Raw genomic sequence first — 26,522 nt, 5'->3', positions numbered from 1 at the left:
CATTGACATTGTCTATACCTGTGAATAGAAGGTACATTTAGTATTTGGCAGGTTTTCAGAAAATTTTGTTTAATGTTAAGAAGAACTGAATTGCCTCTTTCAACATGGTTGTGCTTCCAAACATAGGCTGGAAAATATAACATTAAATTTTAGGGTGATGTTTTCACTTAGAACTTTGAGAGGCCATTTTGGTAATAAAATCTTAATCTCAAAATCTTCTTTCCTGTTAAGACTTCTTTTTCTTTCAAGATTCTAGAATCAAGCTGTAACACTTCTCTTGTTCCATCCCTTGGTAGAGGTCTCCCAGTAATTGTTTTCTTGGAGTGAATGTCCCATAGTGAACTTGTTACTGAAAGTTAGATGGAAAAAGAAAGAAGTCTCAGTTCTTTTTGCAGCCGTGGTAAAGAATTACAGAAGAGCAAAGAAAACAAAAAAACCAAAACAAAATTTTAGTAAAGTATACTCCAATGGAGGAACAGACCAGTCAAGAGAGACATTGGCCTTGGAAACTCGGGCTGTGGACTTAACATCAATTTTTTTCTTTTTGGCAAATCCTAAGGTTGCAACATTTGAGTGACAGACCTGGATTATATAATAATTATCCAACTATGCAGGTCCTTTCCCAAGATGTATTTGAAGTCTGCACCTGTAGGAAACCATGACATTATTTGTATTCTAGAGACATAGGTCAAATAAGGACAAACATCTGCTTTCTGCACAAGTGCAACAAGCACAACAGACTTGAATCTTCCTCTGCTGGGATGTTTAACCACAAACCCACTGCTAGATAGGTGGAATGGGGTGGTCCCCTGACTCTTCTCAGTTAGAGTTCTCCATCTGGACATCTAAGGTCACTCATGCCTACCTTCCTGCCTAACAAACTATTTTGCCCTTTACTATGTAAACTCTTTGCTTTTACTTATAGTTGCTGTTGTTAGACTATTGGTAATATTTTTAGAAGGCCATAAAAAATTTATTAAAAATTATAGAACTCTTTTTCTGGAAGGAGATTTATGTACAGTTTGAGACGTACTGCTCCATATTATATTGCATTTTATATGAATAGCATAGTAGATACATAAAAAAAGAGCACTGGTCCAGGAGTTCAGAGTTAGAAGTTTAAATTTCAGTCTGTTACTAATTCAATCACTGGGGGTAATTTTGATACTTAATATTCATCTTAACACAGGCATATTGCAGGTATCGTGTTAATACAGATCACTGATGGGGTGCCTCGGTGTCTTAGTTGGTTAAGTATCCAACTATGGCTCAGGTCATGATCTCACAGTTCATGGGTTCGAGTCCCGCATCTGGATCTCTGCTGTCAGCACAGAGCCCACTTCAGATCCTGTGTCCCCATCTCTCTCTCTGCTCTTCCCTTCCCATGTGCATGCTTTCTTTCTCTATTTCTCAGAAATAAGTAAACATTAAAAACAACAAAACAGATCATTGATTAAAACTGACACTAGTAGATATCCAAAGACCAAAGCACTGGAAAGCTGTAAAGTGTGCAGAACTTTAGCTGTGTAAAGCAGAGAGGAAATCAGAGAGAGAGGGTATAGTGCAAAGAGCTGTATTTATGAGATCAAGATACCTAGATTCCAGGTAGGCTTTGCTATCAATTAGTTTTTTGACCCTAGAGAAAGCACTTCAGATGTTGGGGTCATACCATTTTGAACAGGTAGTACACACTAAAACAGTTATATGTAAAACACAACAGATATGTAAATCATATATTTCAGTTGTAATTAAGAAACCTGTCTTGTGCCTAATCTGTGATTATACTTGTGATGAAAATGTTAACTAGCTTAATCTGCCTTGTTACAGAGAATGTATCAGGGGATTTCTTTGATTACTTCAAACATAGTGCCCTGTTGAAGCTGCTTGTGAAAGTACTGTGTCTAGAAGTGAGTTGGTCATAGCTATAGAATTTCATTTGTGAGAACTTTAGGTGTTGCAACTTAGTATGTATGTGGAGTGTTCTAATCCAAGGGGTGATAGACCACATAGGGAATGTTTTCTGTGTATAAAATAGTTGGACTGGGTGTTCTGTTAATGTAGCCACATACAGCTGGTCTTTGGGAAATGTATAGTCCACTTACTGTTTGGTTCAGAATTTTGCAAATCCCAGGCCATTGAACTAAGTAGTCAGCTGACTCTGAATATGCTGAGAATGTTGGTATATATGTATGTGTGCGCTGCTGATTAATAATCTGATACTTGGTCAGTTTGAAGGAGGGTTAATTAGTAGTTTGGCTTTTCTGTATTTATAAAAAGACAATGAATGGCTACAAAAAGCAGGTAAACCTATCCTTGCATTATAAGCTCAGAGTTTGGAAGGAGGGCATCTTCATGTGGATGGACTGTGTAGTTTTTATTTTTATATAGAAGAATCTTTTTAAAATTTATTTTATTTAAAACTTTTTTTTAATGTTTATTTTTGAGAGAGGAGAGACAGAGTGTGAGCAGGGGAGGGGCAGAGAGAGGGAGAAACAGAATCTGAAGTAGGCTCTAGGCTCTGAGCTTTCAGCACAGAGCCTGACTTGGGGCTCGAACTCAATTGTCAGATCATGACGTGAACTGAAGTAGGATGCTTAACTGACTGAGCCACCTAGGCTCCCCAGAATCTTTTTTTTTAATGTTTATTTGTTTATAATAGAGAGAGCTCACGCGCACACAGTGAAGGGGCCGAAAGAGAGGGTGAGAGATTACCAAGCAGGGTCCACCCTGTCAGCACAGAGCCTGACAAGGGTCTTGAACCCATGAACCATGAGATTACGAACTGACCTGAAACCAAGACACTTAACTGACTAAGCCACCCAAGTGCCCCTAGAAGAATCTTAAAATTAATATTAAGTGCCATTTTGGGGTCCCTTTAACTATTTCCTCATAATTTTGATAGCTTATGGAAGTGACGGGGAAAAATCAGGATGAGTGCATAGTGGCTCTACATGACTGTAATGGAGATGTGAACAAAGCTATCAATATATTGCTGGAAGGGAATTCAGACACGGTAAGTATTACCAATTATTATTAATTGTTTTGCAGTGCCAAGATTTGTCTCTAATTCCATATTGCATTTTGAACTTCACCTTTTTGGGGGTGGGGGTGGAGAGGGTTATGGGTTCCATTCCATATTTGTTTTAAGACCAGAAAGAACACTAACCTGAAATGACTGTTTTTGTTATATATGGTTTCTTCATGAAGTTGTAGAATCTGAAGACTCGAAAGAGAACTTGGTCACCTACTCCAGCCTTACACAGTTTCCAAATTCTCTGGGCCTGTGGACATTTTCACCACCTGAAAAACTTCTCTTGGCTTCACTGCTCATGTTTCTTCATCTCAGTCGTCACCTCTTACTACTTCTTATATCTCTAGACTAACAGAAAACCAGGATTTGCTGGTATATCTATTTGCTTATGTGTGAATATTCTACAGACAAATTTTGAGAGATAGATAAAATAAGGAAAAAACAAAGTGTGTTTTTTTTTGTTGTGTTTTTTTTTTGTTGTTGTTGTTTAGTAAAGTTTGAGGATGTGTAAGCACACTAACGCTCATCCCTTTTATATTAGGAAGGATATAACTAAAGCCACAGTAGGCAGTTGTTAGCTCTAATCTTTTGATTTCTACATGGAGATTGCACAATATTTCATTTGTATTTGGAATTGAAACCATTTCAGAGCAGATTAAAACAAATAATGATGCACCTTAAAAGGGGTATAAAAATGAATGCAACCAGAAATGCCTTCCTTGTCTGTTCAAGTTTAGTCAGGTTCTCATTTTTAAGGATAGGCTATATAAAAATGAACTGTTTGAAAGTAAAACATGTTATCTTTAATATAAAATAAGCAGAATGAGTTTTTTATAATTATAAAAATCAGATAATTGGGAAAATATTTCACTATTTGAGTATAGCAATATCTGTGAGTAAAATTCCATTCAAGATAACACTAGTCAACATGATGAGCTACCAAATATGTCAGTTTGTTGGGAAAATACATCATGTTAAGTGATGAAATAAAATTTTGAATAGTTTTTGTTTGCTGACACTTAGGCCTATGTTTTCTAGGGAGTGTGTTTACCACATTGCTAATGGTTGCAGTGTAGAATGGCTCTCTGTTAATTTCCTTTCCTCTTTTTTTTTTTTTAATGTTTATTTTGAGAGACCACGTGAGTGGGGCAAGGGGGAGAGAGAGAGAGAGAGAGAGAATGAGAATGAGAATGAGAATCCCAACTAGGCTCCCATCTGTCAGCACAGAGCTCAACGGGGGACTCGGTCCTATGAACTGTGAGATAAAGACCTGGGCTGAAATGTAGATTGAGATGCTCAACCATCTGAGCCATGCTGGTGCCCCATCTCTATTATTTTCAAAATGAGCTGAAGGGCTAATCTGTCCTCCTATTTACATATTTAAAAAATTACTCTGAATAAAGGTAATATTTCCAAAATGTTAATTGGAGGGCCTGTTTTCTTTTTTATGGTACAGGTAGGCCAGGAGACTACTTTGTGTTGCCTTTCCGTTAGCTCCAGCAGACTTTATTCCTTTTCTGTGGTAGTTGGGTGAATTTTTAAATCTTAAATGAAATGTCCAGTTCTCTGTTTTAGTTAGTTTTACTTCCTCTGCTCATTTGGCACTGAACCCAAAGGAGTTAGTTCTGGGGTGAATGATAAAGAATATATCTTTGGTTATCTTGAACCTGAAAATCATGAAGTGGGGTCAGATCTGGTTTGATTTCTTCACATATCAGAAAATAGCAAAATTAGGGCCTGAATACAGACACAAAAGGTCTATGCTTGTTGAGAGATGAGAAGGCTGTTGAGAGAAGAGGCAGAGGGAAAGTCCTTTTGAAACCCTGGTTTGTTTAGGATCATGCTGTGGTACATCTTTTCTTTGATAGTAGAACCTACCTACCTGGTTGCTGTCTGCAGCAGCCATGGCTAACCAGCTGTAAGGAATATCTTCCCCTGACTGGGGTAGAATTTATTGGACTGGGGTGCTAGACAGTGTAAACACTGTAGGGTTGGTAGGAGCAAGAACATTTAAAATAAACCACTAAAGGCCGCCTGGGTGGCTCAGTCGGTTAGGTTTCTGACTTTGGCTCAGGTCATGATCTCATGGTTCATGAGCCCCCTGCCTCAGGCTCTGTGCTGACAGCTGGAGCCTGGAGCCTGCTTCAGATTCTGTGTCTCCCTCTCTCTCTGCCTCTCTCCTGCTTGTGCTCTCTCTCTTTCTCTCAAAAATGAATAAACATTAAAAATTTTTTTAAATCATGAATGCAAACAAATCTATTTGTCCTATTGGCTAACCTTATTTTGGGCCAGGATCTTCTGAATCCAAATTTTTTCTCTGAAAAAAATGTTAAGTGGAAATGTCCATGCCTTTCTTTTTTTTTTTTTTTAATTTTTTTTTTTCAACGTTTTTTATTTATTTTTGGGACAGAGAGAGACAGAGCATGAACGGGGGAGGGGCAGAGAGAGAGAGGGAGACACAGAATCGGAAACAGGCTCCAGGCTCCCAGCCATCAGCCCAGAGCCTGACGCGGGGCTCGAACTCACGGACCGCGAGATCGTGACCTGGCTGAAGTCGGACGCTTAACCGACTGCGCCACCCAGGCGCCCCTGTCCATGCCTTTCTTAAGGAAGAGTGTCTTTCTCACGGAAGAGTAGCTGTTGCAAAAGAAAACATTAAACATGATCATAAGTACTAAACCTTTCGTTTCATTATAATGCTATTTTGAGTGACAGAATATTTTTGAAATAATCAGTCTTTTGCATTAATGTATTTTTCTTTTCCACGTAATTTGTTTGTTGTGTAGTTCCTGGCAAATAGGAGGTGGGAGAGTGAATTTTAATTAGCTGGCCTGGGAAGTTGCTTTTCTGATTTGTAAATGTGTCTGGGAGGGCCATCCCTCTTAGAGTTTCTTCAGACCTATTCTACAAGTAGTGGCAAAATACAGATAACAAAGGTTGTCAGAAGTTCTGTTGAAATCTTTTATAATCATTTGGTTCGTGTTGAAAGCTTGTGTGCATGCTCATGGACTGTTGTGTCAAATGAGAGATATTCTTTTTAGCATTTACGGTGGTGTTAGGTCAGTTGCCCCTTAAGTTTGCTTTCCTTACTTTGCCTCACAAATAAGTTCTTGTCAGTCTCTGTAGAGTTCACAAGCCAAGACTTGCTTATGGGTATCCTTTGCTGAATGAAATGGGCTCAGATGTTTTTCTCAAATGTTTTATATACAAAGTATGCCCCTTTATAATGATTGAATACCTTTAGGTCTGGCCATGTAAAGACATTATAAATTGTATACATATGCAACTTGTGCTGACTCTACTGTGTATAATTTTCTAGGACCTCTGTAATTTACTTTTTCTCTTGTTAACCTAAGAGGACAGGATTCTACATATATATATGTATCTTGTTTATTCATATTAGCAAACATAATAAATTGAGTTTGTACAATGCAGAATTATTTTCTGGAATAAATAAGCTTTATTGTTTACTTAAAAAAGCAATGCAGAATAAGAAATTAAATCAGATTAATGCCCTCATTTAAATAACTGTTCCTAACTTTCTTCAGTATATGCATGGCCTTCCATTTGAACAAAAAATGTAATCCTATTTTATACAGTTTGTTGGATAGCTGGCTACACTTCTGTCATGGATCTCTTTCTGTGTACACCTGGATAACTCTTTAAGTGGCTACTTTAAGTGGCTTCCCTTTATAGATGTTCTAGGGTAGATAGTCTCTTAAGCTAGATATATGTCCCCCCCCCCCCCCGCCATTTTGTACTGTTGCATATAAATGTTTGCACAATTACAAAATAATTTCCCGTGAATAAAGGCCTGGAACTAAATTTGCTGGGTCAAAAGCTGTGAACTAATTAAAGTTTGAGTATTATTCCCAGATAGACTTGCAGGAAGGTTAAAATAGCTGCATACTCATCAGAAGCGAATATACCTGATTATTATGCTGAAATTGTTGTTGATTTTTAAAAATATTTATCAAAGCTTAAATGTAGAAAATTACTTGTTTTAATATGTATTTTTTCCATATCCAGTGATTTTATATTTAAGTATACATAGGTTCAGCAGAGGTTTCTAGATGTTAGAAAAATTCCTTCTAAAAAAAAGGTTTTAATTCTGGCCTCCACCATTTTGGAAATAATTCACCTCTATGTTTCTTTAATTTTAGTTGATTAATTTCTGGTGCTTTTGTTTATTTGATATACATTGTTAGTAATTTCCTTTTATTGCTAAGTTTTTTTAAAGCTTAATAAAGTTATGCTCTTATTTTGGGATTGAATAACTTCAAATCTCTTGAGAATGAGTTAAATAATGACAAAGTAAATAGAAACAAATGGGCCAGTTTTGGGAATTCTCAGTAAAATACCTTTATTGATATCCTAATACTCACTTTCACAAGAACATAGCGTTCTCTTCTCAGTAATTTACATATATATGATTGATTTGATTTCTGTACTATTATTTTTTTTATTAAAAATTTTTTTTTAATGTTTATTTTTTTTAATTTTTTTTTTTTTTTTAACATTTATTTATTTTTGAGACAGAGACAGAGCATGAATGGGGGAGGGTCAGAGAGAGGGAGACACAGAATCTGAAACAGGCTCCAGGCTCTGAGCTGTCAGCACAGAGCCCGACGCGGGGCTCGAACCCACGGACTGTGAGATCATGACCCGAGCTGAAGTCGGACGCTCAACCGACTAAGCCACCCAGGCGCCCCTAACGTTTATTTATTTTTGAGACAGAGAGAGACAGAGCATGAACGGGGGAGGGTCAGAGAGAGAGGGAGACACAGAATCTGAAACAGGCTCCGGGCTCTGAGCTGTCAGCACAGAGCCTGACGCGGGGCTCGAACTCACAGACTGTGAGATCATAACCTGAGCCGAAGTCGGCCGCTTAACCGACTGAGCCACCCAGGCGCCCCTAACGTTTATTTATTTTTGAGACAGAGAGAGACAGAGCATGAACGGGGGAGGGTCAGAGAGAGAGGGAGACACAGAATCTGAAACAGGCTCCAGGCTCTGAGCTGTCAGCACAGAGCCCGACGCAGGGCTCGAACTCACAGACTGTGAGATCATGACCCGAGCTGAAGTCGGACGCTCAACCGACTAAGCCACCCAGGCGCCCCTGATTTCTGTACTATTAGAGGAGAGGCAGAGAAGGGAGGTTATATAAATAATTTGACTTCTCATTAGAACAGGTCTTTGAAGTTGAATTGGGTAGTTTACTTTTTTTTAATGTTTAATTATTTTTGAGAGAGTGCACATGCACACACAGTTGCAAGTGGGGGGGGGCAGAGAGACAGACTGGCTCTGAAGCAGGCTCGGGCTCCACACTATCTTTGGGTACTTTGTTTATATTATTTTTTTTTTGCCTACCATTAAATTTTTTTAGATGGTCATTTTGGTTAACTGAAAAGAGCAAGTTGTTTTTCTGAGATTTTATCGAGTATTTAAAAGTAATTTGTATTCTTTGAGCAAATCCATTTATTAATAGGTTTAAGGCTTACTGATAAAGGTGAGGATGGCATTGTGTGGGAAATTGGGGAAACATCAGTTACTTTAGTCTTAAATCACAGGTAAAAGCCTTAAAGCACAGGAAAAGGCTCTGTGGGGGGACAACACACAGTATGTTAATTCAGCTAGTTGCTGTCATATATAGCATAAATATATATATGTATATGTATGTGTATATATATAAATATATATGTGTGTGTGTATATATATATATATATGCTGTATATAGCAATAGGAGCCTAGCAAGAGGTTTGTTGTCTCCATCATCAGAGGATAAGAATTAAAATGTTAGGCAAGTGAGTTGGAAGGCATGAGTAATTAGGTCTGAAAAATACATGTGCATACCCTTAATGAGTGTATACACTTCGAACGACAACTCTGACCATTCTTATCTTTGGTAGACTTCATGGGAGACTGTAGGGGGGAAGAAGAAGAATTTTGGAAAAGAAAGTTCAGAGAACAAAGAGAATAGAGAGAAGAGAAATGAGAGAGAAATAAATCGTGGACGTGGAAATAACAACCGGAAAGGAAGAGGTGGCAATCGTGGGAGAGAGTGTAAGTACATTCCTTCTCAGTTTTTCATTATGAAAATTTTTATGCACACCATAAAGCTGAAAGTGATCCAGTGAATGCCCATAAATCTAGTTCCTCAATGCAGTGTTTATTATTATAGTTAACACTTAATGAGCTACAACTAAGTAGTTCATTAGAATTTTAACTGATGCAGTTCCATGTTAGCCCTTAACCTGAGCTGTAGGTAATTGTGTTGTCTCTTAAGACTGCTTTCTGTTATGTATCAGTTGAACCCTTTAATTTTTTTTTTTTTTAATGTTTATTTATTTTAAGAGAGAGAGAAAATCCCAAGCTGGCTCCGGGCTGTCAGTGCAGAGCCTGACTTGGGGCTCAAACTCAGAAAATGTGAGATCATGACCTGAGCTGAAATCAAGAGTCGGGCACTTAACCGACTGAACCACCCAGGCGCCCCAGGTGTACCTTCTAATTTTAAACTAGGTTTTTCATTCCCTGATAGATGATGCTGTTTATTCTTCCCACTTAACACATACTCATATAAGCAAGGGTTTGATAAAAAGTTTGTCAAATAGGAAAGATTTTCACTGTTCTTTCATTTGATCCAGAGTTTGTAATTATTTACCCATAACAACACTACCTGCTGTGCAGCCATACCAAAATAGCTGAATTTTGAGTGAATAAAAGGTAAATATTTAATATTATCATCTTAGAGATGTTTGCTAGTTTATTTACTCCACAGATGTTTACCTACAATGTGGCAGGTACTCTAATAGGCATAGGGCAATGAATAAAACAAATTTTTGCTCTCCTAAAACTTGTAATGTAGGTGGAGTGAGAAGTAACATGTTTTGCAGGAATATTGCATTTTAATGATGTTATATGTGGAAATTATGGGGAAGAACAAAGGCATCAAGATCGGGATTTGAGGGAGGTATTTGGCAAATTTATTTATTTTATTTTTTTTAAGTTTATTTATTTAGAGAGAAAGAGAAAACGAGCAGGGGAGGGACAGAGAGAATTCCAAGTAGGATCTGTGGTGAAGCACAAATGTGAGACTCTCGAACCCATGAACTGCGAGATCATGACCTGAGCCAGACCACCTAGGTGCCTCAGGGAGTCGTTTGGCAAATTTAAATGGAGTAGCCAAAAAAGGCACTCGGGACAACACCAATGACTCATGGGAAAAGAGATGAGAGAAAGCTGTGCCAGTACTGCTCATGAAATTTCTGTATTCTATACAGTCATTAATGCCAATAAAGGGATGAGGAGAAGATAAGACCGTGTTGACATATACTGGATAGCATCCTAAGAAAACCGGTCTCCAACGTAATTTTTCTAGCAACGCAGTATTTCTTTGGTATTGCTGTTTCACTATTCTGTGACTTTCTAGGCTTTGAACATAAACAGTGGGCCAATGTTGGTGTGTTATGTAGCTGTATAAGCAGTTTTTTGAAGCAAACTTGCTTTAGGGGAGGGCCAAGTTCAACTAGAACAAAGAAAAAGTGGTACATCATTTTAAATTTCCCAACAGAATTTTCAGTTATGAATTTAACAAGATCTGTTGTCATCAGTCTTTAAAAAATTTTTTTAAATGTTTAATTTGAGAGAGAGCACGAATTGGGGAAGGGGTAGAGAGAGAGGGAGAGCAAGAATCCCAAGCACACAGAGTCTGACGTGAGGATCTTATGAACCTTGAGATCATGACCTGAGCCGAAAGCAAGAATCAGGCGCTTAACTGAGCCACCCAGGCGCCCCACTGTCTTCAGTTTTTGATCCACTTTTATTTGGCTTTGTTTTTTCCTGTTTTCTGATCCATTTGGTGAAACTCTTTTGTCCTTGCCTTTGATAATTCTTATGTACGATTATATACAAGAGGTGCTCTTTTCTTCCATAGTTAGAGGCGAAGAGAATGGAATTGATTGCAGTCAAGGGGACAAGCATTCAGACCGTGGCAAGCGAACCCGTGGCAGAGGTAAGACAGAATAACAGGGAAGGAGATGGTTGTGTTCGGAAGAAGGATCAAGCTATTGGTATACTTACTTCTCCACTAAGGCATGGCAGTGTACTCTGAAAGAATGGTTGATCTTGTGTAGTTTTTTGATTTGTTTACTGATAGCTATGAATGAATTGTTTGAATTCATGTAATTTTGAGGAAATTTTGTGGTTGTTTTCAAATAAGCCAAGAAAGCCCTTTAAATGAATAATATAAAACTTGAAGCTCTGATCAAAAAGTTACTAAATTCTTCTATGTTGGACTTTAACAGATGTGTTTTACTCATATGATACTGGTTTTATTTAATTTTTTTTTCAGTTTATTTATATTGAGAGAGTGAGCGAGCTCAGGAGAGAGAGAAGGGGAGGGGCAGAGAAAGGATCCCAAGCAGGCTCCCTGCTGCCAGTGGAGAGCCTGACAGGCTCTGTCTTGACGTGGGGCCCAGTCTCATGAACTGTGAGATCATAACCTGAGCTGAAATCAAGAGTCAGGTTCTCAACCGACTGAGTCACTCAGGCACCCTATGTTAGTGATCATTTCTCAACATTCATTAATCTGGCATGTCATTAAGCCACTTTAATAACGTAATTTCATATTCTTTAGAGATGTGACTGAATTTTCCCAAGGTTCTAAAATCAAGATACACAGTGTAATATGCCGATGTTACTTTGGTTCAGTGGATGACCTCCCAGAATTGACATTTTGCTTGATCCAGTTTTTTAATTGTGGGTTTTTTTTAATGCTTATTTTTGAGAGAGAAAGCATGAGTGGGGGAGGAGCAGAGAGGGAAACACAGAATCCAAAGCAGGCTCCAAGGCTCTGAACTGTCATTGCAGAGCCTGACACGAGGCTCTAACTCAAGGACTGTGAGACCTGAGCTGAAATCGACTGAGCCACCCAGGTGCCCCTATTCTTTTTCTTTTCTTTTTTTTATGTTTGTTTTTGAGAGAGAGAGAGAGCGCGCGCGCGCGCGTGCGAGTGAGTGCGGGGGAGGGGCAGAGAGAGAGGGAGATAGAGAATCTTAAGCAGGATCTGGGTTCTGAGCTGTCATCACAGAGCCCCATGTGGGGCTCGAACCCATGAACCATGAGATCATGGCTTGAGCCAAAGTCAAATGCTTAACCAACTAAGCCACCCAGGTACCCCCTGTTTTTCTTTAAGCTTTTATTTTTACATAATCTCTACACCCAACATGGATCTCAAACTCTCAACTCCTAGTCAAGAGTTACAGGTCTGCCACCTGGCCAGATGCCACTGTTTGGTACGTTGTTACATGCAGTTGTGACTGTTCTCCATATAAACACTGCGTATTGACAGAATTTTTGATCATTAGTGTTATTAAGCACAAAAATAATGTAGACACTATATATCCTACCACCAACTACCTTGGCTGTTCATTAAACTGTCACTCACTAAAATACTCTATAGGCCAAAGGTAAATGATATCCAGAGATCAGAGAAGGGCAAAATTGTGTACTGATTTGCCAGGCACAGTCAAAATAAGATTGGAATTATCTAACAGATTTTAATTATAATTCCCTTTTCTAGCCTTTTAAAATTATGATCAATCTCGGAAGTGCCTGGCTGGCTCAGTTGGTGGAGTGCATGACTCTTGATCTCAAGATTGTCAGTTTGAGCCCCATGTTGGGTATAGAGATTACTTAAAAATAAAATCTGAATAAAATAAAACAAAATTATGATCAATTTCAAACTTAGACAAAAGTGGAGAGAGTAGTTAAATGAACCATATGTATACTCCCTCTTAGTCAACAATAACTAAAGATTTTTGTCCATATTGGCTTTATATGTCTCTTTCCTACCTTGTCTGCAGAAATTTTTAAGTCATAGTAAACTTTTGGTATCATCTAATAATCTGATTTTTTAAAAAATTTTATGATTATTTAAAAAATTTTGGGGCACCTGGGTGGCTCAGGTGGTTAAGCATCCAACTTTGGCTGAGGTCATGATCTCGCAGTTTGTGAGTTCGAGCCCCACGTTGGACTCTGTGCTGACAGCTTGCTCAGAGCCTGGAGCCTGCTCCGGATTTTGTCTGCCTTTCTCTCTGCCCCTGCCCTGCTCACACTCTGTCTCTGTCTCTCTCAAAAATAAATAAACATTAAAACAATTTTTTTTAAATGTCTTTTCACAGTTGATTTCTTTGAGGCAGGATTGAAACAAGGTTTATACATTGCATGTTCTTTCTAATCTAGAATATTTTTCTTCCTAACATCTCTGTACCACCTCTTTTTTCTCTTTACCATTTATTTGCTCAGAACTGTGTCATTTGTCCTTTTAGGATGTCATGTTTCACATCATGCAGAAAGAATGCTAAGCAAGCACTGGGCTGTCAGCGCAGAGCCCAATGTAGGGCTTGATCTCACAAATCACGAGGTCATGACCTGAGGTGAAACTGAGAGTTGGACTCTTAACCGACTGAGCCACCCAGGTGCTCCTATTAAAAGGAGCATTAATAAACATTAAAATTTATTTTTGAGCGAGGGCATGAACATAAATGCACAAGAAAATCACTGGGGGAGAGTCAGAGAGAGTAAGAGAGGGAATATTCCAAGCTAGCTCTGTGCTGACAGCTCAAGAGCCCCATGCAGGGCTTGATTCCATGAACTGTGAGATCATGACCTGAGCTGAAATCAAGAGTCGGTTGCCCAATCGACTGAGCTACCCAGGCAACCCTATTTAATTATTTTTATTAGAGAGCGCAAGAGAGCGCTCACGTGCGAACTGGGTAGAGGGGCAGAGGGAAAGAGAGAATCTTAAGCAGTCTCCATGTTCATTGCGGAGCCTGACTTGGTGCTTGGTCCTATGACCCTGGGATCATGACCTGAGCCAAAATCAAGAGTGAGCTACCTAAGCTCTCTGAAAGATTTTATTTTGTAAGTAATCTCTCTATGCATTTGGGAATTCAAAATGGAGTTTGAATTCACAGCCCAGAGATCAAGAACCACACGCTCTATGGACTGAGCCAGCTAGGCGCCCCAGTACCTAATCCTTTTTAAGAAAGGATGTAAAGGGGCACCTGGGTGGCTCAGTTGGTTGAACGTCCGACTTCAGCTCCGGTCATGATCTCACAGTCTGTGAATTCAAGCCCCGCGTCAGGCCCTGTGCTGACAGCTCGGAGCCTGGAGCCTGCTTCAGATTCTGTCTCCCTCTCTTTCTGCCCCGCCCCTGCTCATGCTCTGTCTCTCTCACTTTAAAAAATGAATAAATGTTAAAAAAAAAAATCTTTAAAAAAAAAAAAAAGGATGTAAAGTGGGGGTGAGGGATTCAGATTGACCTTCTGTAAATCAAATTGGACTTAATTTTTTCTTATTATTTACTTTTGAGAGGGAGAGAGAGAGCATAGGCAGGAGAGTGGCAGAGAGAGAGGGAGACACATAATCCAAAGCAGTCTCCACAGGCCCTGAGCTGTCAGTACAAACCTAGGAGCTGTGAAATCATGACCTGTGAAGTCGGATGCTTAACTGACTGAGCCACCCACGTGCCCCTATAAATCAGATTAGACTTAAAAGAAATCAGCCTACCATATACCCCACGTGTAAACGTGAGTTAAAATTTGTATATCCTAACACCTATATTTAAACATATTTAAGCAAGTTCTTGGAATGGTAATGGTCTGTGTCTGGAGATTTCTTTCAATTGCTTTGACTCCCACATCCAGCACAGGGCAAGAGGGGGAGAACACTTAGTACCCTATATACACAAAAACACAATTATTTTGCTTAGTAAATATTAGTACAGTTTGATAGTTAATTGTGGTGCAATTGTCACTTCAATAATTAAGGGATAAATGTCTTTTGTTTTATGTAACCCAGAAATTCACTTGTAAGTCATTTAATATCTTAATTTACTTTCTTATGGTCTGTTTAATTAGTCTTTTAAAACCATTCATTCTTCTGTCGTTTTGCAGTTATTTTTGGTTTGTTGTGTAGTATGCAGATTTTAGAGTGTGTACTTAGGGGCACTTTCGTGGCTAAATCTGTTGTGTCCAGCTCGTGATTTCTGCTCAGGTCATGATCTCGTGGCTTTAGCCCCACATTGGGCTCTACCCTGCTTGGGATTCTGTCTCTCTTCTTTCTCTGCCCCTTCCCCTGCTCATACTCACTATCTTTCTCAAAATAAATAAATAAACTTTACAAAATACAGTGTATACTTAAAAACAAGTATAAGCTTTATAGCGTGTACTTAAAAACAGTTCTTTACGGTCTCCATTGCCTTTTTTTCTTTTTTTTTTTTTTAATGTTTATTTTTGAGAGAGCACAAGCAGGGGAGGGGCAGAGAGAGAGGGAGACACATAATCCAAAGGAGGTTCCAGGCTCTGAGCTGTCAGCACAGAGCCCAATGTGGGGCTTGAACTCACGAACTGCAAGATCATGACCTGAGCCGAAGTCAGAAACTTAACTGGCTGAGTCACCCAGGCACCCCGTCTTCTTTTTTTTTTTTTTTTTTTATGTTTATTTTTGAGAGAGTGTGTGTGCAAGCAGGGGAGGGGCAGAGAGAGAGGGGGACCAGAAGAGCTGAAGCAGGCTCTACGATGGCGGCAGAGACCCGATGTGTAGGCTTGAACTCATAAACCACAAGATCATGACCTGAGCCGATGTTGGATGCTCAACCAATGTTGGATGCTCAACTGACTGAGCCACCCAGCGTCCCTGCATTTGTTTTTTGATTTCGACAGTACTTGTGAGCTCCTCTTGCTGACTTCACATTGACTCCCGCTCAGCATACTAATCTACATTTATGACTAAATTTGCTAAAATTTCAAAGTGCTAATAAAACTTGTCTTATTTATTGCTTTATCTGTATAGTATTGGCTTAAAAAATATTATGAAACAGCATGGGTTCAATATGGTAACCTATAATTTCTGGGATACCTTATGTTAAGAATTTGACCCAAATGTCCATCAATGGATGAATGGATAAAGAATATGTGGTATATATATACAATGGAGTATTACTCAGCAATCAAAAAGAATGAAATCTTGCCATTTGCAACTATGTGGATGGAATTGTAGGGTATTATGCCAAGTGAAATTAGAGAAAGACAAATATCGTATGACTTGACTTATACGAGGAGTTTAAGACACAGAACAGATGAACACGAAGGGAAGCAAACATAATATAAAACAGGGAGGGGTCAAAACATAAGAGACTCTTAAATCTGGAGGGGTTGTGGGAGGTGGGGATGGACTAAATGGGTAAGGGGCATTAAGGAATCTACTACTGAAATCATTGTTGCACTATATGCTAACTAATTTGGATGTAAATTAAAAAAATAAAATCAAAAACGTATCTGGTATCTGTGTTAAATGAAAAATCATACGTATAATATGGGAGTATATTTTATAGCATGAAAAGTATGAGCTCTCTAGCAAATGAAGTAAAAATAAATTCCCTTTATATGCCTAGTGTTTCTGTACCATTTGCTGAATGTTTGCTCAGAGTAGCAAGAATGATTGTGACACTTGTAAGATGTATTTTACTATAATTTGTTTAAAAGTTTGTAGAGAAGTGTCTTGTGAGTTGTGTGTTTTTGTGAGGAAACAACAGCTTCTTTAGAGGAGGGAAATAGCAGTTGTGCCTGGCACTGTCCTAAGTATCCTGGTCTTTGGTTTTTGGTGTCAAAATGTTTGGAACTATATAAATGTTGACCATTCAAAGGTAACTTGGCCATCAAATAATAATTGTGTTTTGTGTACAAAATGTGGAATTTAGCTGATATATATTAAATATCTACTGCATGACTGGAAGTTTTCCCTCAATGATACTGACTTAATCCTGAGTTCAGATTGAAGATCATGTTAAATATCTGAGATTTGGAGTATTCTGGGTAAAGGTCTTTGTCATGTGACATATAGTAATTAGTAGAAACTAATTCTGTGTTCCAGGAGCCAATGCTGCTTATTAGTATTGTATATCTTCAGGAATAAGTTTTCATTATTTACTTATTTAATTTTAGAGAGTGAGAGAGAGCCAGAGAGGGGCAGAGGGAGAGAGTGAGCCAATGTTATGCAGGCTCCCTGCAGAGTATGCCTCTTGGTCCCGTAAGTTAGGATCATGACTTGAGCTGAAATCAAGAGTTAGACATTCAACTGAGCCACCCAGGCACCCCTTAGTTCCTGTGTTTTAAAACAAATTAATACATGAATATGCTCTATATAATATACTTGGAAAGTAATTATTGACTACCTATTGTGTGCTAACATAGTATTTAAAAATTTTTTGCATTGTTTTATATGGCTTCTTGGGTTCTGGTACAAAAAGTATTTGACAAAATGTGGTGTTCTTAAATGTATTAATGAATCGCTGGGTTGTTTCCTATAAATGAATAGTGATGTTATATTGTCTTTTAAAATAAGAGTTTAGGGTTTTCGAGGGGAATATTTTTATATTTTTAAGTAATCTCTACACTCAATGTGGGACTCAAATTCATAACCCCAAGATGAAGAGTCGTATGTTCCACTGACTGAGCCAGCCAGGCACCCCGGTAGTTTAGTTTATGAGAAAGTTCCATGTGTATGTAATTGGACTTACATATCAGTCTTAAATGCAACAACTAATATTTAAATACCTGTTGTATTGCTGCAGATAAAGCTGTGAATAAGACATGATTGCTCATACTCTAGGTGGGAAAGGAGAAGAGACTGTCAAGTAAAATCACTTTTTGACTTAAGAAATTGATTGTTGATGTGGTCAACTGTCAGTAAGGGGCTTCTTCCTCCTTCTCTCCCTTCCTTTTTTTTTCCTTTTTTTTTTTTTTTTAAGTAATAAAGCTAGATGTCCAGTGTGGGGCTTGAACTCACAAACCCTAGACCAAGAGTCACATGGTCTACCAATAGAGCCAGCCAGATACACCGGTAGGGTCTATAAATTGAGTGGCCTGGGAAGGTCTCAGCGGAGGTGGGATTTAAGCTGAGGAGGAAGAAAGCCATGGGAAAATTTGGGTAGGAACATTCTATATAAAAGCAGTTGATAATGTAAATGTGGAAAAGAACTTGGATTTTTTTTTTTACAGAATTAAAAGTTACCTGCTGGAAAATAAAATATACATAAAAGTGCTCAGGGTTTGGTTTGAACATTTTACCTTGAAATTAAAAAGTACAATGGAATTTTGCATAATGTTTACTCAGATTTCCTGAAAGTATTTTACATTTGTTTTATCATTTTCTGTTTATGTTACATCCTATTGTGTTTTCTGAAACCTTTGAATATAAATTCCAATATAATGGCCATTTTGCCCCTTAACATTTTAGTGTATATCTCCTCTAAGAAAAAAGATTCTCTTAGGGAGCTTAGAATAATAAAATCAGGAAATTACTATTGATGCAATCTATAGGCCTTATCTAAAAAATTCTAGTTATCCTGTAATGTTCTTCAGAGCAAAAAAAAAAAAAAAAAAATATAAATTAAGATTCTAGTTTAGGATCCAATCCAGGATCACACATTGTATGTAGTTACTTTGTCTGTTTAGTGTCCTTCATTCTAAAACAGTTCATCAATCTGGAATAAACTTTGTCTTTCATGGCCTTAATGCTTTAGAAGCATATGGACTTTTTTGTAGAATATCCTTTTATATCAGTCTGAGAAGCTTACTCATGAATAGATTCTTATTATCTGGTGTTTTAATTCCAGTAAAGTTAACTTGTTATTTGTTTTTGATAGGAATACCACAAAGTGATGATCACTGACCTTCTCAGTGCATCATATTAGAGGGCACATGATACCAGTGTATCCCTTACTAGTATTGTTAGTTTTGATTAAATTTAGGAATGGTGGTTTCTGACAAGTTTCTATGTGAAGGTACTACTCTACACTTTATAATTAATACATGCTTTCTGAGGGAAGTACTCTGAGAGTATATAAATACCCTTTTTTGTATGTGTGTATTTGTCCTCGTCCAGTCACGCCTAAACCCAAACTACCCCAGTTGCATACAATTAAAATTGTCTGTTTTGAATTAACTAATTCGAATTGGGTTTTTCCTTCAAGCATCCTGAAGAACCCTACTTGAAATGGGGCTTAGGAGAAATTATTTTCCACTTGGGAATTCCTCAAATTGTCACTGTAAGTGGGGAGGTTTACTAGTCCAGAAGGGAGTCAGTCTTCTAATAGTTCTGGGGTGGAAGGACCTGGAACCTGGTCAGCCCCTGCCAGGCAGAATGCATGGCATATAGGGTATGGCTCTCCAGTGTACTGACAACTTCAGCCGGTGGTGTAGTGGGGTAGAGCACCCCAGGGGTTGGGCAACTAGCTCAGAGAATTCCCTAAATATCTTTTTTTTTTTTTATCAGACTTATACTTGCTAGTTTGAGAATCCATTAATTCCTGAAACAATTGCCACAACACGTTTATAATCAGACTTCTTTACTAAGGATAAACTAATATATGGGATATGAGGGTAGATTCTAAGCTTTATTCCTCCCTGAATCCCAGAGGGAGTTTGCTGTTGTCATTTGACTTGTTCATACTGCTTTAGGTTTGGGAAGTCATATTTGTGTCTGAGAATATACCTTAACCCATGAACAGAGACAGCTTGCTGGATTCCCAAGACTCTGATCCATGCAGGCTCCAGAGATGCCCTGTTGTGTGTGAGGACTGGATAAGTCTCTGGGGATGGAGGCAGCTCATAGTCAACACTGCAACTACTTTTATCACTGAACCAGGCCTGAAATTTTGTGAATTTTTGTCAGTACAAAGAACCTTAGAACTAGTCAGGACTTTAAAGATCTTTCATGTCATGACCTAGAGTGTGCAGTGAGATATTTGAGATCACAGAGTTTCTGGTACATTTCGCTGTTATCAAAGCCCTCCATATAGTCTCCTGGGGTTGAGGGAAAGGGATTACTTTCTGTCATCTTAGGATCATTCTCCTTGTTTCTATTTAGGGTACACATGCTTGGCACTGGGAGGGGCAGGGAATGTCTATAGTTAGGATCCACTTCCACTAGAGGTGATTGGCTGTTTTCTACGTTTGGGCTTTTTCAAGGGAAGTGAGTGGCTTTTCTATTCTGACTCTCAGTGCAGAAAAACATAAATATTAAACAGCTGAAAACTTGAGCAGTCATTCAACATAGATACCATCAGAGAGGCCTCTGGGGTAAAAAAATAGCATTTATTATCATATGGGCTTATTCTTTATGATAATCTTATTTAATCTTGTGTTTTCTCTATTAAAAGACCCCGTCTTTATTATGAGCTGCTGGATAAAAATATCTATGTGTACCAGATAACAATGTAGGGAGAAAACAATGTTACTGGTAGTGTTACTAGCCAGGTGAATAGGAAAGATCAGTTTTGTTATTTTGCAAAAATGTATGGGAATAATGGGTTTGATTTTTTTTTTTTTTTTTTTAAATCTGGTTCCGATATTTGTTGTGTTTGTGGTTAATAGTTGGGCACAGCTTCTGATCTCTAGAGATGGGAGATATATGTAGTTGATACTTTTTCCAGAGTACTTGGGAAGATTTCTTGAATTTTTGCCTAAGGCTGTGTATTTCTTTTATAAATTCCTTTGTCTCTTTTTCATTAACATCTTGCTTTCTGGCTCAAGTATTCCAATTATTGTTTAATAATTTCTGAGCAGAGGGGTGCCCAGGTGGCTCAATGGGTTAAGTTTTCAACTGTTGGTTTTACCTCAGGTCATGATTCCTGAGGTGAGTTTGAGTCCCTCCCATGCAGCTCTGTGCGGATAGTATGGAGCCTGCTTGGGATTCTCTCTCTCCCTGGCTGCCGGCACTTCCTCCTCCCCCCACCTGACCCCTTGTACGCGCTCTCTCTCTCAAATAAATTAAAAAAAATTTCTGAGCAGGATCCCCTTTTAAAATCGTGCCACTGTCTTAATATTTACTGTTAAGTTCCTTTTTTCACATGTATACCAATGAAATGAAATTTCTTTTGTTACAAAGGGTACACATGAACTCACCTGTCAAGAGCAGTTGTGGTTTTTTCTTTTGCTTTCTCTATTGGTAACTATTCATTATAGCAAAAGTAAGTTCTTGAGATATAATTCATGTACCATATAGTTCACTCATTTAAATTGTAAAATTCAATGGTTTTTAGTATATTCATAGAATATACTGTATCCAGCTGTCAACATAACATGATCAATTTCAGAACACTGTTTTTATCTCAGAAAGAAACCCTGTCCCCTTTAACTATCAATTTCCAATTCCTCCATCTTTTTCACCCTCTTCCCAGCAGTAAACAACTACTAGTCTGTAAATTGACCTATTCTGGACACTCCCATTTAAAAAGGAAATTTTATAATATGTGGTCTTTTGTGCCTGGCTTTTTTCACATAGCTTAATGTTTCAAGGTTTCATCAGTGTTGTATCAGGATTCAGTACAATATTGTAGCACGCAGCAGTATGCCATTCCTTTTTTTTTTTCCCCCCTAATGTTTATTTTTGAGAGAAAGAGAGTAAAGAGGGGTAGGGACAGAAGATCCAAAGTGGGCTCTGTGTTGACAGCAGAAAGCCGGATGCAGGGGTCATGCCCACAAACTAGGAGATCATGACCTGAGCCAAAGTCAGATGCTTAACTGACTGAGCTACCCAGGCACCCCAGTACTTCATTTCTTTTTATGGCCAAATAATATGCCATTGTATGGATGGATATACCACAAGTTTTTAGTTAGTTTTGTTTGGTTTTGTTTGCTGTTGTTGTTTTGTTTTGCTTTGTTTTTTGGGGAGAGAGAGAGTTTTAGCGGGGGCAAGGGGCAAAGAGAGAGAAAGAGAAAGAGAATCTTAAGCAGGATCCATGCTCAGCACAGAGCCCAAAGTGGGGCTCGATCACAGCCCTGGGATCATGACCTGAGCTGAAATCAAGAGCCAGATGCTCAACCAATTGAGCCACCCAGGCAACCCTTGTCAGTTTTTTGTGTTTTTGTTTTGTTTTTTACAATGAAGTGTTCTATTTCCTGAGAATTGCTTTTCTTCTATGAGACTTTCTTTTTTAAAAGTTATCCTTTTCCTAAATTTTGGATTATATTCTTGGCCAAAAACCTGTAGCTTGAAAGCTTTCTTCTTAGAGCTAGTTTTCTTTCTGCCTGAGTTTTGACTTTCCTGTAGGCTGTGGAAGTGGTTGTGTGTGAGTCTTACCTTTGCCTTTTGACAGTGTTACAAGAGGCAGTAGCTACTGATAAGCATTATTAGGATTCTTTGGTTTTTTAGGACATTTCTCTCTATTCTCCTATCTCTGGGAATATAGTAGATTTTGGTTAAGACCACATTTTTAATAACTTGAACTGTGGGGTAAGTTAACCATACATAATTAATACACATTTTAGCTATATTAGTATGGCTAATAAAGCCCTTGGCAACCATCCTCTGAATTCTACTCTTATGTACCTCATATATGTGGAATCATAAAATATTTGTCCTTCTGTGACTGACCTATTTCATTCAGTGCAGTGTTCTCAAGGTTTATTCATGTTGTAGCATATGTCTGAATTTCCTTCCCCTTGGGACACCTGGGTGGCTTAGTTGATTAAGCGTCCACCTCTTGATTTCTGCCCAGGTCATGATCTCATGGTTGTGGGATCAAGCCCCATGTCGGGCTCTGTGCTGAGCATAGAGCCTCCTTAAGATTCTTCCCCTGCCCCATGTGCGCATACATTCTCTCTCTCAAATAAAGATAAATAAACATTAAATAAAAGAATTATCCTTTTTTAAGGCTGAGTAATATTAAATATATCTCTTTAAGACTCTTTTCAAATTCTCTTTGGTATATATCCAGAGGTGCAATTCCAGGATCATATGACAATTCTGTTTTACTCTTTGGGGGCACTGCTGTACTATTCACCATGGTGGCTGTACCATTTTAGATTCCCAGCAAAGTGTACAAGGGTTTTAGTTTCCCTGCATTCTTGGCCAAAACTTGTTATTTTCTATTCTCTTTCTCTCTCTCTCTCTCTCTGATAGTAAGCATCATAATGGTAACTGGCTTCCCTAATGATTAGTGATACTGAGAATCTTTTCATGTGCTTATTGACCATTTGCATATCTTCTTTGGAGAAATGTCTGTTCAGATCCTTTGCCATTTTTGAATTAGGTTCTGTTGTTGAACTGTAGAAGTTCTTCACACGTTCTTGATATTATTCCTTTATCAAATGTATCATGGGCACATATTCTGTGGGTTGCCTTTTTATTCTGCTGATATAGGTGTCTTTTTTTGTTTTGTTTTTAAGTAATCTCTACACCCACCATGGTGGTTGAACTTACAACCCCAAGATCAAGAGTTGCATGCTCTACCGACTCAGCCTGTCAGGTGCCCCATATAGTTGTCTTTTGATGCACAAATCTAACAGCTGGTTGTTTGTTTTGTCTGTGCCTTTGGTGTCATATTTAAGAAATCATTACCAAATTCAGTGTTGTGAAGCTTTTGCTCTATATTTTCTTCTGTGAGTTGTATAGTTTTAGCTCCTGAATTTAGGTCTTTAGTCCATAGTGGAGGATGTTATGAAAAACTAGAGTCACTGAATAAAATGATCTCTTCTTGCTTGCTCGCTTGCTGCTGCCAGTTTGGTTATTGACCAAAGTTCTAGTATAAAAAACAGTGTGTAATAGTACCTTCAGCTTACATAGCAGTTTTCCTCTTTCTGGTTCTCATTTGATTTTATAGTAGAAGTTTAAAATGTTACGGTATTTGCAGTAACTGATTTTAAAACATCTAGAATAGGTTGTTTTTTTTTTTTTTTTTAAGTAGGCTCCCTGCCTAGCGCAGAGCTAGAACTCATGACCCTGAGCTCAAGAGTTGGTGCTCTACCAACTGTGCCAGCCAGGCAACCCCAGAATAGTTTTTAATATAAGCTGCCTGTGTTAAGTTGCAACATATCACAAGTACTATATAAGCAGAATGAAATCCCTTCTATCCTTTAAAATCAATAACTGTGTAGATAGTTGTTTCAGTAGTGACCAGCAGGTTGGGTGCACCAGATGGGAATGTTGGTGCTGTTAGGAACAGTGATAGTGTTGTTTGGGGTGTATAGAGAATGACATTGGTAGAATTATAATTTTGTAGGGTATAAATACTATTTAACAGTACTATTTTCGTTTTCAGGATTTGGACGTGGAAGAGGGAGAGGGGCAGGAAGATTCACAACACACGGCATGGGGTAAGTCTGAGCCATCCTATTTTTATAGTTATTACTCTCTTTAGGTATTACTCAAGGGTTTTTCTGCCTCTGTCCTGTTCCCAATTTATTTATACTGGTGAATCAGATGTTAATTATTAAAAAGAGAAAGGGCGCCTGGGTGGCTCTGTCAGTTAAGTGTCTTACTCTTGATTTTGGCTCAGGTCTGGATCTTGTGGTTGTGAGATGGAGACACTGTGGGGCTGAGAGCTGAGCTGAGTGTGGAGCCTGATTAAGATATTCTTATTCCCTCCCCACCCCTCTCACTATCTCACCATCTCACCATCTCTCTCTCTCTCTCTCTGTCTCTCTGTCTCTCTCAAATAAAAACTAAGAAAAATTTTTTTAAGTGCCACAAAAAAAAAAAATTGTGAAAAAGTGAAATGCAAATAAAATTGTATTGTAATAGGCTTTCTGTCCTTGGTTTTTTTTTTTTGACATTTTGGATTGAATAATAGTTTGTTGAAGTAGTGGGGTATCCTTTACATCCGTGGCCTCTCCCCATTACATGCCAGTAGCATCCTTTCTCAAGTTGTGACAATCAAAGAAAATCTTCAGATATTGCCAGATACTACCTGGTGGGGGGGGGAGGGGCATAATCACTCCTCATTGAAAACCACTGCATAAGAGTTAGGTTGATAAATCCAGCAATTGTCTTGAATGGTGAGTTAATGCAATGTTTATATAAAAATGTTAGTATTTTTATTTTATTTTTTTCTAAACAGTGAACATACTATTACTAAATAGGTGATATAATCAATTGTTCATAATTTCCGGTTGTTCTTTTACTTTTTCCTTCTTCTAAAACGTTAGCTCCCCTTTGGGGTGCCTGGGTGGCTCAGTTGATTAAGTGTCCAACTTTATTTCAGGTCATGAACTCACCTCATGAGTTCAAGCCCTGCATTGGGTTCTGTGCTGATAGCTCAGAGTCTGGAGCCTGCTTTGGATTCTGTGTCTCTCTCTCTCTTTGTTCCGCCCCCACTCACACTCTGTATCTCTCTTAAAAATAAGATTAAGGGGCGCCTGGGTGGCTCAGTCGGTTGAGTGTCCGACTTCGACTCAGGTCATGATCTCACGGTCTGTGAGTTCAAGCCCCGCGTCAGGCTCTGTGCTGACTGCTCAGAGCCTGGAGCCTGTTTCGGATTCTGTGTCTCCCTCTCTCTCTGACACTCCCCCGTTCATACTCTGTCTCTCTGTGTCTCAAAAATAAATAAACGTTAAAAAAAAAAAATTAAAAAAAAAATAAGATTAAAAAAAATTTCTTTTCTTTTAAAGCCTTAGCTCCCCTTAGGTTTTTAGGAAAAGTTTTTAAGCTTATAGAAGCCATCTGTATATAGATGACAGTTGAGAAAGGAAGGGAATTGGTTCCAGGAAAACCCTTTTGTCTCTCCTTAGCTCCAGGGTAGCACTGTAGCAGGGGAGGGTCATTGCCTTCAGGTGATACCTCTTGCCATTTCTGTTTCCTGCTTGAGCTCATTGTGGATAAAGGAAAGATGGATACACAAGGGAGCATATTGGCTGGAATACATACTGTGTGTGCCCAGACCAGCTTTTTAAACTCTTTTGTGATTTTTTCAGTTTACATTAAAAATACTCTTGTGATTTTTTTACTTGTCAGATACCTCAGTAAAGCTGGAAAAAATTTTTAAATTTTATTCTGAAAATTTTAGAGATAGTATTAACTTGGCCCTAGTTAGACTTCTGAATATGGGTGTTTAGAATTTTAATGGAAAAAAAACCTTAATGAAACATTTTCTTTATATTCGCTGTTTTTATACAAAAAGGATCTGGATTCTTACTCTGGGAAATAAACACTTAGTGTGTGTTTAAGTCTAGTCTTAGTTTTAAGGGAAGTTTTCCATGAGAACCCTTATTCTTCCTAATACAGTTATAGTTGTGCACATCTGCTTTAGGATGTGGAGTGCAGCAACTTAGGGAAATAAGGACATCATACAAGAACATATGGAAGGTTCCCTAGGCAACCTCTGCTTTTTAGAAAATCTACATCCTGATAGTCAAGAAGAGTTAGCTATAATTAAATAGGGGAAAGATGGTGAAGTTAGGAAAAAAAAATTTTTAATGTTTGTTTACCTGTTTTTAAAGCTTATTTTGAAAGAGAGTGAGGGAGGGGCACTGCCAGTGAAGACTCCAACTCAGGGTTCAAACTCAGAAACAGTGAGGTCACCACCTGAGCCAAAATCAGGAGTCAGATGCTTAACCCACTGAGCCACCCAGACGCTGCCCCTATTTACCTATTTTTGAGAGAGGGAGGGGAGAGGGCAGAGACAGGGGGAGGAGAATCCCAGGCAGGC

General features: G+C 38.4%; 1 protein-coding gene across 1 annotated transcript in view; it reads left to right on the top strand.

The window, feature by feature from the left end:
• UBAP2 (ubiquitin associated protein 2) overlaps nucleotides 1-26,522 on the top strand; it is a 112,145-nt gene that overhangs the window by 37,461 nt on the left and 48,162 nt on the right. Inside the window, 4 exon segments of the mRNA XM_049625108.1 lie at nucleotides 2,903-3,013; nucleotides 8,941-9,094; nucleotides 10,965-11,042; nucleotides 24,138-24,192. Of these exon segments, the coding sequence (XP_049481065.1) occupies nucleotides 2,903-3,013; nucleotides 8,941-9,094; nucleotides 10,965-11,042; nucleotides 24,138-24,192 (398 nt within the window).

The sequence above is a fragment of the Panthera uncia genome, chromosome D4 (genome assembly GCF_023721935.1).
Source record: "Panthera uncia isolate 11264 chromosome D4, Puncia_PCG_1.0, whole genome shotgun sequence".
In the NCBI taxonomy this organism is placed as follows: domain Eukaryota; kingdom Metazoa; phylum Chordata; class Mammalia; order Carnivora; family Felidae; genus Panthera; species Panthera uncia.
The sequence above is the reverse complement of the archived record's forward strand: the minus strand, read 5'-3'. Positions and strand labels throughout refer to the sequence as shown.